The sequence below is a fragment of the Charadrius vociferus genome, unplaced genomic scaffold (assembly GCF_000708025.1).
Source record: "Charadrius vociferus isolate BGI_N301 unplaced genomic scaffold, ASM70802v2 scaffold55, whole genome shotgun sequence".
In the NCBI taxonomy this organism is placed as follows: domain Eukaryota; kingdom Metazoa; phylum Chordata; class Aves; order Charadriiformes; family Charadriidae; genus Charadrius; species Charadrius vociferus.
Window position 1 is genome coordinate 2,498,209 of NW_009648444.1, and position 12,522 is coordinate 2,510,730.

Here is a 12,522-nt window from a genome sequence, read left to right on the forward strand (position 1 = left end):
ATTAACAAAGGCTTGTGAATTGCAAAACCATACCTCTAGGGATTAAACTTCATCAAAAACTGAACTCCAGTTATAGGGGATATTCAGTACGAAGGGCTAAGGCTTCAGTAATTCTCTGAGGGTTTACGCTTATTCCACAAAGCACGGCACTAACACGAAGGTGACACCTTTCAGTATAATTATCAGCTGTATCGAAAAATCTGTCAATCACCCTCACCATATTAATTTCTTACAGAACAGGCCAAACACCAATGAGAATGTGTCCTAACTGAATCAAAACGCAGCTGTTAGAACTTGACATTATTCTTTCTAGTATGATTTTCAGTAAGATACACTAGCAACTGCTGTTTTTTCTTTGCAGATTTTGCATAGTTCAGCAGCTGTTAAGCATGTAATTTAGATCAAGACATCACTTAAAAAAATGCAACAGACTTTGAGCAAACATCAATGTACTGAACTCGTATCCCTCATAATGCAGATGCATTGTTTTCATGAGGCATACAAACCTTCTATGTTTTCAAAAAGTATTCGTTTCAGTACAACATTGTATGTAAAAATCATTACTACATACTAATTCAACTTAGTTATATAATAGCTTTGCCTCCTATCTCCAAATAGGCATCTTAAAAATATAAAATAATGCATATCCTTCCCTTGTTTAGTTCGGCAACCAAGACAATAACAAAAAAAAAAACCTGGAGGAAGAGCATAGTAATAGTACAAACAGTGTATATTGCCATGGACAAGTTCCCCGGTTTGGTGGCATGCATAATTTATTATTTCCAGCTACACATGCAGATTTTTTTGTCTAAAAATTAGAAATTGCACTCAAACTCCCATCAAAATTGTCTTCAGGTCAACTATGCAGTCAAAAGATCCAAAGAAGTCACATATGAAATCTAAAGTGCTGCAAGAATCCTCTTTTTAAGATAAGCCACATTCAAGAACAGTGAAATTGCAGTAATAAGCTTCCATTTTCTTATACTTATCACCAATGTTGCTTATTTTGAAGTCATAAGCATTTCCTTTTCTCTTTGTTAATTTGTTTGATAATTATTCACTTCTTAAGTACTTATTAAGAATATCAGGCTACCTGGCTTCATTGTCATCGCAGGTTTTCCAGATCTTGAACTGCAAAATAGAATGCATTTATAAATGTGGTTTAAACTTATTTAAATGAGTGCAGCAAAACTATAACTTTCAGAAGAGGTTAATGAGAAGCAGCTTCAGTTGAGTTTCCCTTGGATTGTTACCCATGTGGCTCGCAGGCAAAGAGCTGTCTGATATGGAAAAATCAGTTGAAGAAGAAGGATGAGTTCCTGCTTCAGGATGCTTGAGATACTGAAATAGGCTACAAAACTATTAAAAAAAAATCTTCAAAGTCTTTCAAAAAGTTTTGACAGGCTTGGAAGGGAAATAGAGAACTTTAAAGTGTTTCTTTTAACTCTTTTTGTTTTATAGAATGAATGGCTGCCTGGATCTCATTTTAGAAACACTGTTGCTTTTAACATTTAAAGTAAAACACATAATTTGCGTCTCTTGATTAGCAAAAATTTTAATAAAATATCAGATTCCCTAAAACACCTTTTATATTTAAGCATTACGTATTCTCTTCTCAGAAAGCATCTCTCAAGTCACAAATATTCCAAAGGTAATACCAATATAAAAACCAGAACAAAATAAAATAACTGTGACTATCTTCACAAAATAATCCAAGAAGCAACTTGGATATACTGAATCAATCTTGACAACAATTTCAAATCAAATAACTCTGCATCTAATAAAGCATTTATTCCACAATTATAATGTTAGTCAGTTCTGTTAGCAATTACAAACAATTTTAGTATGGACCCAAAGTCACAAACTTTTAAATTGGTTAAAAAATAATTACATGATTTAATGCTGTTTTCCTTCAATGTTGTAAAAAAAAAAAAAAAAAAAAAAAAAAAGGAGCAACCATCAAAACATCGGGAATCTCTGATCACGTGAAGTTGGAAAATAGTTGATAGTCATTTGGTAAAAGGGCAAAGCCCAAGAAATCAATATTACATCCAAAATACAAGGAACTCAGTTGGAAGCCAGGCTTTTCAATGGTTGATGGATCTAATCAAGAATCTCATCACAGCTCAGAAAGCAGATAAGGAAGTAAACTTCTGAAATAAATTCCTCTGCATACTTTATTTAAAAATACTTTCTCAAAGCTTAATGCAAGTTTATTATAAAATTTCCTATAAAATCAGTGTTTATGGACAGAGAAGGAAAGGAGAGCAGATATGGAGAGAGAGTATGCAGAGCAGCAAATTACTGATACAGTACTCAGTATTTTGCAAAGCACTTACGATGAACAAACTCAGTCCTTGACAGTTGACCCCACAGGACAAACCAAATTGCTTTGGAATAATATACATAAATGGGACCTCCAAGATCAACGGTTGTCCAACTATAAAACCATTTTTGAGGTCCACATCCCAGTGGTCTTTTATTTAGCAGGTTATTTTTTGCCAATGAAGGAAAACTCTCTTGCCTTCCTAAGATATTTTAACAATTCCAGTGCAACAAAATGTCTGCCAAATATCCACAATTCATTTTTCTTTCTGCCAGAAAAAAAGATTTCTATTACAGTAACCCTAAGTTATGTTGGATAATAGGTTAAAAACAAAACCTGGTTTGCAAATAATTAATGCCACAAAGAAAAAGTGAGCATTAGCTTTATGTGACAATTGTGGAACACAAAGATCCTCCTTCTACAGGGAAGCAAGTTTCACTGCCTTGGGGTTTCAGTGGTTTGTTTTTAATTCATAAGCAATTTATTTAAAAATAATTTTAAGAACATTTTCTATTCTTCACCTGGCCATACATATTGTGATGTCAATTCTCAAAGCCACATACTAGATTTACTCATTTCTTACCATACTCAAATGATTTGAGATAACCAGTCATCAGAAATTATGTTCAAACAGTTTCACTTATGTTTTTACCAAATAAAACAATATCCCAATCCCCAAATGTAGCATTTTCTTTTGGGAAAAAACTATCACCACTACCAAACATAAAGAAAGGTGGCATGGTACGAAGAGCTTCATACTCATGTCTCTATTCTTTCCATAAATCAGATGAACTCTCTATTTCCAATCCGAACATTCTGTACTCTATATGTACATAAATAACTGAAAATGGCACCTTTAGTAAGATTTATATTCATGCATATATTAAAATATTCCCATTAATAAAAGCAGGCCTCTCAAAAAAGGAAAAAGCACTGAAGATCAAGTTCTCAGCTGGCATAAATTATTTAGGAAAAGACCACATAAAGGCAAACTTTTAAATATTGTATTCTACTTCTCCTGAATTTTGCTTCTCTTTTTGTTTTCCCCCAAAAAACGTTTATAGTACATTATGAATTATTCTGTGGCTTATAAATCAAGGTAACAAATCTCTTCTTAACAACTGCTTAAGGGACAGCCTTATCCCTGAACAGTAGATGTTGGGCTTTCCAAATTTTGTCGCATTTTAAAAGCTAAGCATTCTAAAAATCTAGCTACTTTTGAGAAAGTCTGAAGACTTAAATGCAAACACTCTCCACCCCCACATACATACACTATCCTCCACCACCATCCCACCCCACCCCTTAATGTGCTCTCGGGTGGGCCTAAAGAAAGCACCTCTAATCATAACCGGTCAAACTGACCTTGATATCCACAAAGCCTTTGCAGCTAACAGGAAATTAACCTGAAGACAAGGAACAGTTTCACACACACAGACTGGACCAGGAACACAAGGAAAAACTCCAGGGTTGACTGAAGTTCCAAAAAGGGTAAAAAATCCTTTCTACAGCTGCCTAATAAGAACTGTGAAACCACAGAAAAGATGCCCCATTTCTTTGTTGGTCACAAATCTAATTAAATGTAACCTCTTCTTTCCCAGACCTCACATTTAATCAGCACGTTATTTCCATTCAGCATTCTTATTTCAACAAGACCCTCTCTCCAAAATTGCAGCCACCACCTTGTCAGAGGACAAAACAAAAACATTTTCTATGCTGCCACACATCATGTGATTACACCACTGTAGTGCTGATGCAAGTTTCTCATTTTCCTTCAGTCTCACATTGTGACCACCTACACTTTCATATTCTGACCTGCTACCCTCTTCTCTTGCCAGCTGTACATATTTACAATTGTATCTACCTTTACTTGTATGGAAAGCTCAACGCAACCAAGCACTGAGCTTGGTTAGGACCTCTGCGTTGTGTCTACTGCCAACTGAAGTATTTATTGCATTTATTTCATTAAATATTTTAATGGCATACAAAATGCCAGTATTTGCCTCTGAAATAACTTAGGAACACCACATTTCTCTTGAGATTTTGCAAAAATTAATTTTTCGGTATCAAGAGATGTATTTAGTCAAACAGACCTGGTTTGTGTGCTTGGGGGTAAGTCTCTATACACTATGTGATTTGGAAGAAGCAGCAGAGTGTGGGGTTTTGGTTTCTGTATTTGACAGACAATATCAACATATTTCTGGTCTAAACATAGAATTGGAAAATGAGCTTAGAAAACTTACAGTTAAAGCACTGGCCAAGTTTTTATACTAGAACAGAAACCAGCATTTACAACACATTTTAAAACAACTGAAATATTTTGTGTTAATTTCCTTCCAAAAGTGAAAGTTCGTACAACTCAACAACTACAATACCCTAGAATATCAACAGTTACAGAGGGCACTAAGATACTATATTTTTGGATATTTTCTGATGTTTGCAATACAGTCCAGATGCTCACAAATGCGTACAGATTAACACATGTTGCAAGGCTGATACACACAACTTTAGAAGCCAAATATTTTAGAAGTAATTGATATAATGGCAGAAATTTAAAAAGCTGCAGGATATCTAAAATGTAAATATAAGGCCATTTTGGTCAACCAAATACCTTTTAAAAATCGCATCAGGACTACAACTAACAGAGTTTTTTGCGTGGGAATGGTTCAAAGCTGCATCTGGGGAGGTTTAGACTGGACATGAGGAAGCATTTCTTTACCAAGAGGGTGGTCAGACACTGGAACAGGCTTCCTAGGGAGCTGGTCAAGTCCCCAAGCCTGACAGTGTTTAAGAGGCATTTGAATGACACCCTTAACAACATGCTTTGATTTGGTCAGCCCTGAATTGGTCAGGCAGTTAGACAGGTGAACCTTGTATGTCCCTTCCAACTGACATAGTATATTCTATTCTAACCATCTCCTCCTGCTTCAGAAATATGACTTAAGCAAATGAAATGCAAATCATGTTGTCATAATCTTTAGTTTTGCAACAGTAAATAATCCCTATCAAAAAAACTGAATGAATTTAAATTTATAATCTAAATAATACATTAGAACTGCAATCATCAGTAATTCTTTTCTGTAGTAAATAGCTGTGACAGCAATGTGGTCTAATTAGACTTACAGACTGAACAATTCAATCCCAGAACCTCCACATACATATAAGACAAATTCTGAGCTATCTAAACTGAGATAGAGTGAAGTAAGTATATAGTGTATGCTATTAAATTAAGATTTGCCAGCAAATTAAATTTACTGTGGATAAAAAACAAAGTGAGTTTTAACGGAAACATTCTCTACTTTGTCTCGACTGCTATGAACATTAGCAAGAGGAAATTTATTTACCAGTTATAGGGCTAATCTGTTTGAAAGCTTGAATTGCATTACTCAAATCCAGTTTAAAACCCTGTCAGATTCAGTGACTGTTTTCTTAGCATGCCAGGTAGGCTTTAGTAGTAAAATATTGAGAATTCAATTCATATAACAATGACTAGGCTGTACGAGCAAAAGAATCAGGAAAGAGAGAGCAGTACCACTTAGAACAGCAGAGGTAAGCATGCAGATGTATCCAACCAAAAAGCAAAATCAATTATCGTATCAGGAGATTTCTTTTTGTCCTATGTGACTCTCTTTCTCCTGGACCAAAAGCACAACCATTTGGAGTTTCCCTAAATCAGAAAATGGCATCAGCATCACTGTGATCTTGGGTGGAGGAAGGTGAAATCTCTTGGCACCTTGCTGAGCTAGCAAATCTTCCCAAAACTTGAATTGAAAACAGATTTCAGATATCAACATAATTAGTAACTATTTCAGCAAACATGAAAAAAGAGAGCAAGCACACATGCAGGCAGGAAGCAGCAGGAGTTGATTTTTTGTAAGTGACTCCTAACACATTCTGTAAGGAATTTCACATATTGGTCATTGAAGAGCATCTATACATTGCACATGTCTTTCCACATTCTTTAAATCAGAAGCTCTATGCCACTGAGGCTAGGCTGAGTCAAGTATCTAAGTTATCTTATTTACACAAAAGAACACAAACCTTTTTCTTCTCTATAGAAAGGAATTACCATCCACTAACTTCTTACTGGCTGGCAGTATGTATAAGACCTTTAGGGCAAACTCTGCTGTCTGTTGGAAGAGGTATTCAATACTCACAACACCGATGAAAACAACAGACATTGTGATAAATCATTTTTTTCTGTGTAGAACTATAGCCACTACGCAACAGACTGCCCTGCAAACCAGCAAAGCAAACAATCCCTACAGGGCAGGGAACACTGCCACAAAAGGGAAGACTCACTCATATGTAGCTACCAAACTTTGCTAACGAATATTATTTTCATCAGAATAAAATCAGCTGCTGCTGCTGCTTTGGGAGATACAGTCCGTGTACAACATTCATGCTGATTATACTAACATCATGTAGTCAGAATTTACTGTTCTAGATATGAAGAAAAGTCTAGGAAAGTAGGAAACAGTGGGGAAAAAATATGGTTTGGGAATCAAGGTCAGGCTTTTATTCTCAGTTTGGTCATCAGCTGTTGATGACCTGAGGGAAGTCATCTCACCACATGTCCCAAACAGACTGAATTTTAAAACAGATTTAAAACTGCTTACCTGTTATACAGCGTTCTGACATACATTGAAAAGTGGCATATTTTCCTATGAAACAGTTAAGTAGCTTCACCAGAAGAAGGCACTGTTAAATACATACACACATATATAAAATCCCTTACCTTCTCCAGGATTGACTGCAGATGGTAGATTGTTCCAGCCTAGGGTCCAGCTGGGGCACGGATGAGGAGAAAATTTTGCTTCAATACCATTTTCCTATGTGAAATGTGGAAAAAAAAAAAAATTAAGACCCTGATCCTTTACCCACTGGAGTTGGTAGCAAAATTCCCACTGAATTTAATGGCATCAGATCAAACTGTGCAACACTTTCAGCATAACTGAAACTAAACAGGCAGCTGACTCTACACTATATAGGATTCAAATTATCTATTTCTCTCATTTTCACAAGAAAGCCCACAACAAAAAAGTAAAATCAGTTCTAAGTCGATGCATATCAGACAGAAGATGGGCAAAAGGTATTAAACTGTTCAAGGCTGTCAGACTTACCTTCTGCAATTCTAATAAATTTCACCTATTCCAAATCAAGAAGACTATCACTATTAAAAATAACTCATTAAAAAGCTTAAATTACCATTAACTTAGTCATAGTTGGCCTTGGACCACCTATAAAATGACTGTCTTCATTCTCCTGTTCTAATTCATCAGGAATTGAAGAGAAGTCTTGCAGCTGTTCCTCTGGAGCAGACATCAACTCTGGAAGCTGGAGAAGCTCCATATTGCATTTGCCAGCAGCTTTCTTTACTCTAGGTACTTCTTGAACTCTTTGATACCAACTGGATATCAGAGGCAAATTTACCAGGTTTTTGCCTTGTTTTTTGCTGGAAACCTAGAAAAATAAAATGGAAAGGTTATTTGCTACTGTAGATTTCTTCCTACAAGCCAAAAGAAGGTATGAACTACAGAAGTCAGCTCGGCTCCATGACAAGCATGCTTACTCATAGTATGATGGTACATGCAAAAAGCTAGCTAGTTAAGAGCTCAGGCCTGCAGGTGGAATTGCCGGTTGGCCATTTAGACTTTATCTGCAATTCCCATTTGCTTCATAGGATGAAATGGATTACATGACCAATTTTAATTAGAATTTCAGTCAGTAACAGGAAAACACAACTTAAATAATATTCTTAATTATCTACTACTTCCTAACAAGGGAATGATTCATTTTGGTAGGTAATCACACACACACACAAAAAAAACCCAAACCAAAACCCCCATAATTTGCAATGAATACTGAACTTTAAGCAAGACATTATGGTACCTGAATGCTCTTCTTTCCCATAGGCACTCTGAAGCCCTTAAAAGCTCATCCACTGACAACTGTTTTGCCAGCAACTGCAAGCCTCAAATACCTTTCACTATGTGGTAACAGCAAAACAGGCACGTGCATACATTGTCCCTGGTCTTTACTGAAGTCTTTGCAATGCATCTGTGACTTTTTTTTTTTTACTAGCACTGAATCATAACCTTTTTTTTTAAATCATATATTTACTCAAACTTTTGTACCATCTTAACTCCATATTTTTACACAAAAATGGTAACTAGTATATTTCCTTTCTGAATTAAGTATATACGATGGTGAGATGAAGTGGCCTTCAATATAAATTAGAACTTTAAGAACAGTAGAACAGTAAAAAAAAAAAAATAATTCTTAACTAAGATACAATGCATGTATTACCAAAAAAAGACACCCAAAACACATTTTTACATGGAGACCAGCTAATTTTAAAAAGGATGCATTTGGTGAACATAAGTAATTTTTGTTCAGGTTCCCAAATGTTTTAGAACAGTGAAGATCATCCCCTCACAGGAGAGGCTGTGAAGTCTTCATCCTTTGAGACGCTCAAAACCTGACTGGAAATGACCCTGGGCAACTGGCTGACCGTGCTCTGAGCAGGGGGGCGGTTAGAGAAGATGATCTCCAGAGGTGCCCTCCAACTTCAACTATTCTGTGATGCTGTGCCTGCTTTAAGCAGAAAATTAAAAATTGTGATGACAGGAAAAGGCAGGAAAGGCCACGCAAAAACAGTGCTCCTCCATATATCTGTCCTCAGTGTGGAAATAGAAATTGGTAAAGAACACTTGAAATGACACAAAATTTCAAGCAGCTTTCTTGCATGCTGTGTTTATAATGTCCTTAGGGTAATCACAAGTAATTAGTAATAGCTAAGGGAGTAAAAGAAGGATGAACTGTGTAATTTCAGTACCTAATTCAATATCCTAGTAGTAACACAGGCAGAAATATATTAATTCAGTTAAGGAAGAAGTCTTTTGGAAAACAATTCTAAGAGGCACTGTTCCAGTTGATAACAAGTGTTCTAAATTGTATTTTAAAAAGTCAATAGTGGTTTCTCCCAGATGGAGAACAGAGCTTTTGTTATTCTTCTATTAATTTTAAACAGTTACAACTAATAGAAAGTCTAACAAAGCTAAACTCCAAAAGATAACAGAAATGAAATGAGGTAATGAAAAACAACTCCTCAGCTTCATTATCTTACTTTTGGTAATTACAATTACAATCAGCTACTCAGGTCTCCTCATATTTATTGTATGATACTTTCCAGACACATACCCATTGAAGACTTCATTATTATTCGCACCCTTAAAGCAAAGTGGAAGTGCAATTATAATATTTTTTTTTAGCACAATCAAGGAAGTCCAGTTGTATGTGATAAATAATATTTTAATACAGAATTAAACTCTGGCCCTTCCATCAACAAGAGCAGTTTCAAACCACTGCCTACAAGAAGACTTTAGATGCACGTTATTCAATTTTAATGACAACTGTAGGAAGCAAGGTACGATTGCTTAGGAAAAGACCATTTACTAGAAAACAGAAATAAACCAACATTATCCCAGAGCTCTCGTAATTTAGGTAAAAATGAAACTGAAAGCCAGTTTTTTAAGGACAATCCTTGGTGCGAGCCAATACAAATGTATTATACAATATATAGTCCATAAGCTGCAGAGCACTAGGGCTCAAGGGTCACACATGAAAATCAAATAAATACAGCATTTCTCAGCTGCTCACAGTACATCTACAGAACAATTTCAATTGGACTGCTGAAATCAATTAAGCTCCTGATCCAACAATCTTCACACGCCTAGCACCAGTAATTCAAACATCACTGTAAAAAGTCATGCTCTTCTTATTTAAAAAGGCCTTGGAAAAATAAAGACTGAAATACATTAAACTCTTTAAAATAGTAGGAAAGCATTTTGTCTTACTACTTTTGTTTAGTATCATCCATACAGAAGTTGCTGTTAATCCTCAATTATGTGATTTGCAAAACAAACAAAGCAGAGATGAATTAATGACCATTTCTGTAAAATAACTCATCTTAACTCCAAGGTTATATTAACTACTTCTGGACTCCCATACTGCTATCATAATACAGAAATCCACTGCGGATGATGATCTTGGTTAAAGAAGTTATAAATTGGACATCTGTCACATACTAATGTTCACTAGTAATTATCTTGATTTTAGGGATTGTTTCTCTGAATCCGACTGACAGCATCTTCTCCAGGAATTACATTTGTTTTCAAACACCATAAGGCAAATTTGGCATAACAACTTGCAAAATCAAAATGCAAATACCACCTTCACTCAGAGCTTAGCTATGAATCTCATAGAGTAACTGCAGGAATACTTGCAGTAGGTTGTACCATTTTATTGTCACGGGAAATAAAGACACAGTTGCCATTTCTTTATTTCTTTTCTGCGTATACATCCTCATAAAACTAAGTACACAAATTGTGCTGAGCAAGACTCTCACATAAGTCTTGCCACAGAAGTTTTTCCCACTGTAAAATTGATTTTGAAGCTGAGCTCAAGTCACTTGCCCTACCTCTTTCCAGAGGTGAGAAAAGAGTAGAGAGAGAAAAGGGGGACATGGAGGGGAAGGGTTAAAAAAAAAAAAGGGAAATAAAAATCAAATTGCGTGGCTTTATTAGGCTCAAAACATATTTTGATACAAATATCTTAACATCAGGATTAGGAGAATGTACAACAGAACCTGCAAGACACTCGCACTTACTAGATAAGCACTATACAAAAAACAACCACCAACACACACACCTCCCCCATCTCCTTCTCAGTTAAGTTTTGTACAATGGGAGAGATTCACCCCAAAAGATTCAATAACCAAGTGACTAAGGGTCTTCCCTACAAGAGCAGTAAAATTAATTTTTAACAGCTCATTGATTGAAAGGTAGAGAGACATGAATGCTTTACTGATTCAAATTACAGTCAAGTTGACACAACCAATAGCCTGGCAAACTGCATCCTGGAGCGCAGGAACTTCTGAAATCAGGTTTGCCACTTGCAACAGTGTTTCTATAATGACATTCTATGTCAGGGATCAAAGATTTATACCCCAGTTTTCCACATGCCATGTGGTGCCCAGACTGCCAGCTGTGTCAGTGCTTTTCTTGTTTTACCTTGGTTAAACTCTTTCAAGGTTTCAAATTCCTCCGTAAACAGACTTGGAGACCTCTAAACACTTTTGAAATCTCTAAACACATCATAAGATGCAAAATAGTCCTACACTCGGAATTAAATTTTGCATATGCCCACTATATACAGCATCCATATTAGTTTCCTAGCATACACTGTTTTTCCTCATTGTGCTGTGAAAACCCCTTGATGTGAAGGAAAAAGACAAGGATGAAGACAATTGAAAACAGCCTATTGGCGCTTATCCAGTATTGGGAATGTGCTATGTTGACTGCAAAGGAGAAGACAGTACCTTTGAATAGACCATGCTCTTGGCATTTCCAAAATACTTACACAATTTGATTGGAAAACATTCAACTCCCCTAAAGGAAAGTATGGACTTTCTAATCAGCATGTTATTGGACGATACAGGGAACACAAGATGCTATCAGGAAAAAAATAAAGCAGCCAATCTCATAGGACTGCAAGGAGAATCATAACTTTTCAGTTATAAACTTCACTCCATGAGCTTCTAGCAAGGTAACCTTTTCCAAGGAGCTTCTCCTTTCACTGCAGTAAACAAAGGACCTTCCACAAACTGTGAAAACAGTTTAGTAGCAACAATACTATGAATGACGAAACTACAGATTACTGAAGTTTCAGGGGCTGAAGCACATCCCTAAGAATCTGACTTCCTAGACACACCACCTCATTTCTGACTGAGGTCATGGTGATCAGTCCTTGCTTGAAGAATACAGGCTAAGCTTTGTAAAAACAAAACTGCACAGAAGAATAAAAATCTTGCTGATACATAGGTATTATGCTGTCCTAGGCACCCATCTTCATCTACAGATGTGCAATGAAACGGCTTATTTTGTGGAAGGGCTTGATAAAAAGCCAGGTTGGCTAACACAGGAATGTTTCCTCCCAAACAAAGAACTCATTCCTAGGAACTAGAAGAAAACAACAGCAGAGATTGAGAGTAATTAACCTATTATGAAGAGAAATAAGCAAATCAGAAGCCACAGCATACCGTATTTTAAAAAGAAATTTTTGTACACAAAAAAAATTCTCAAGAGAAACTCAAAAAAATATGTAACAGTAAAATAAACAAATGAGATTTTAGAAGT

The 12,522-nt window shown here is 35.9% G+C and overlaps 1 protein-coding gene across 1 annotated transcript in view; it reads right to left on the minus strand.

Annotated features, from left to right (window-relative positions):
- Positions 1-12,522, minus strand: part of GSTCD (glutathione S-transferase, C-terminal domain containing) — a 72,572-nt gene that overhangs the window by 47,444 nt on the left and 12,606 nt on the right. Inside the window, exons 4-5 of the mRNA XM_009885500.1 lie at positions 7,532-7,786; positions 7,062-7,155 (exon numbers count right to left, since the gene is read on the minus strand). Coding sequence (XP_009883802.1) covers positions 7,062-7,155; positions 7,532-7,786 — 349 coding nt within the window. The remainder of the gene's footprint in view (positions 1-7,061; positions 7,156-7,531; positions 7,787-12,522) is intronic.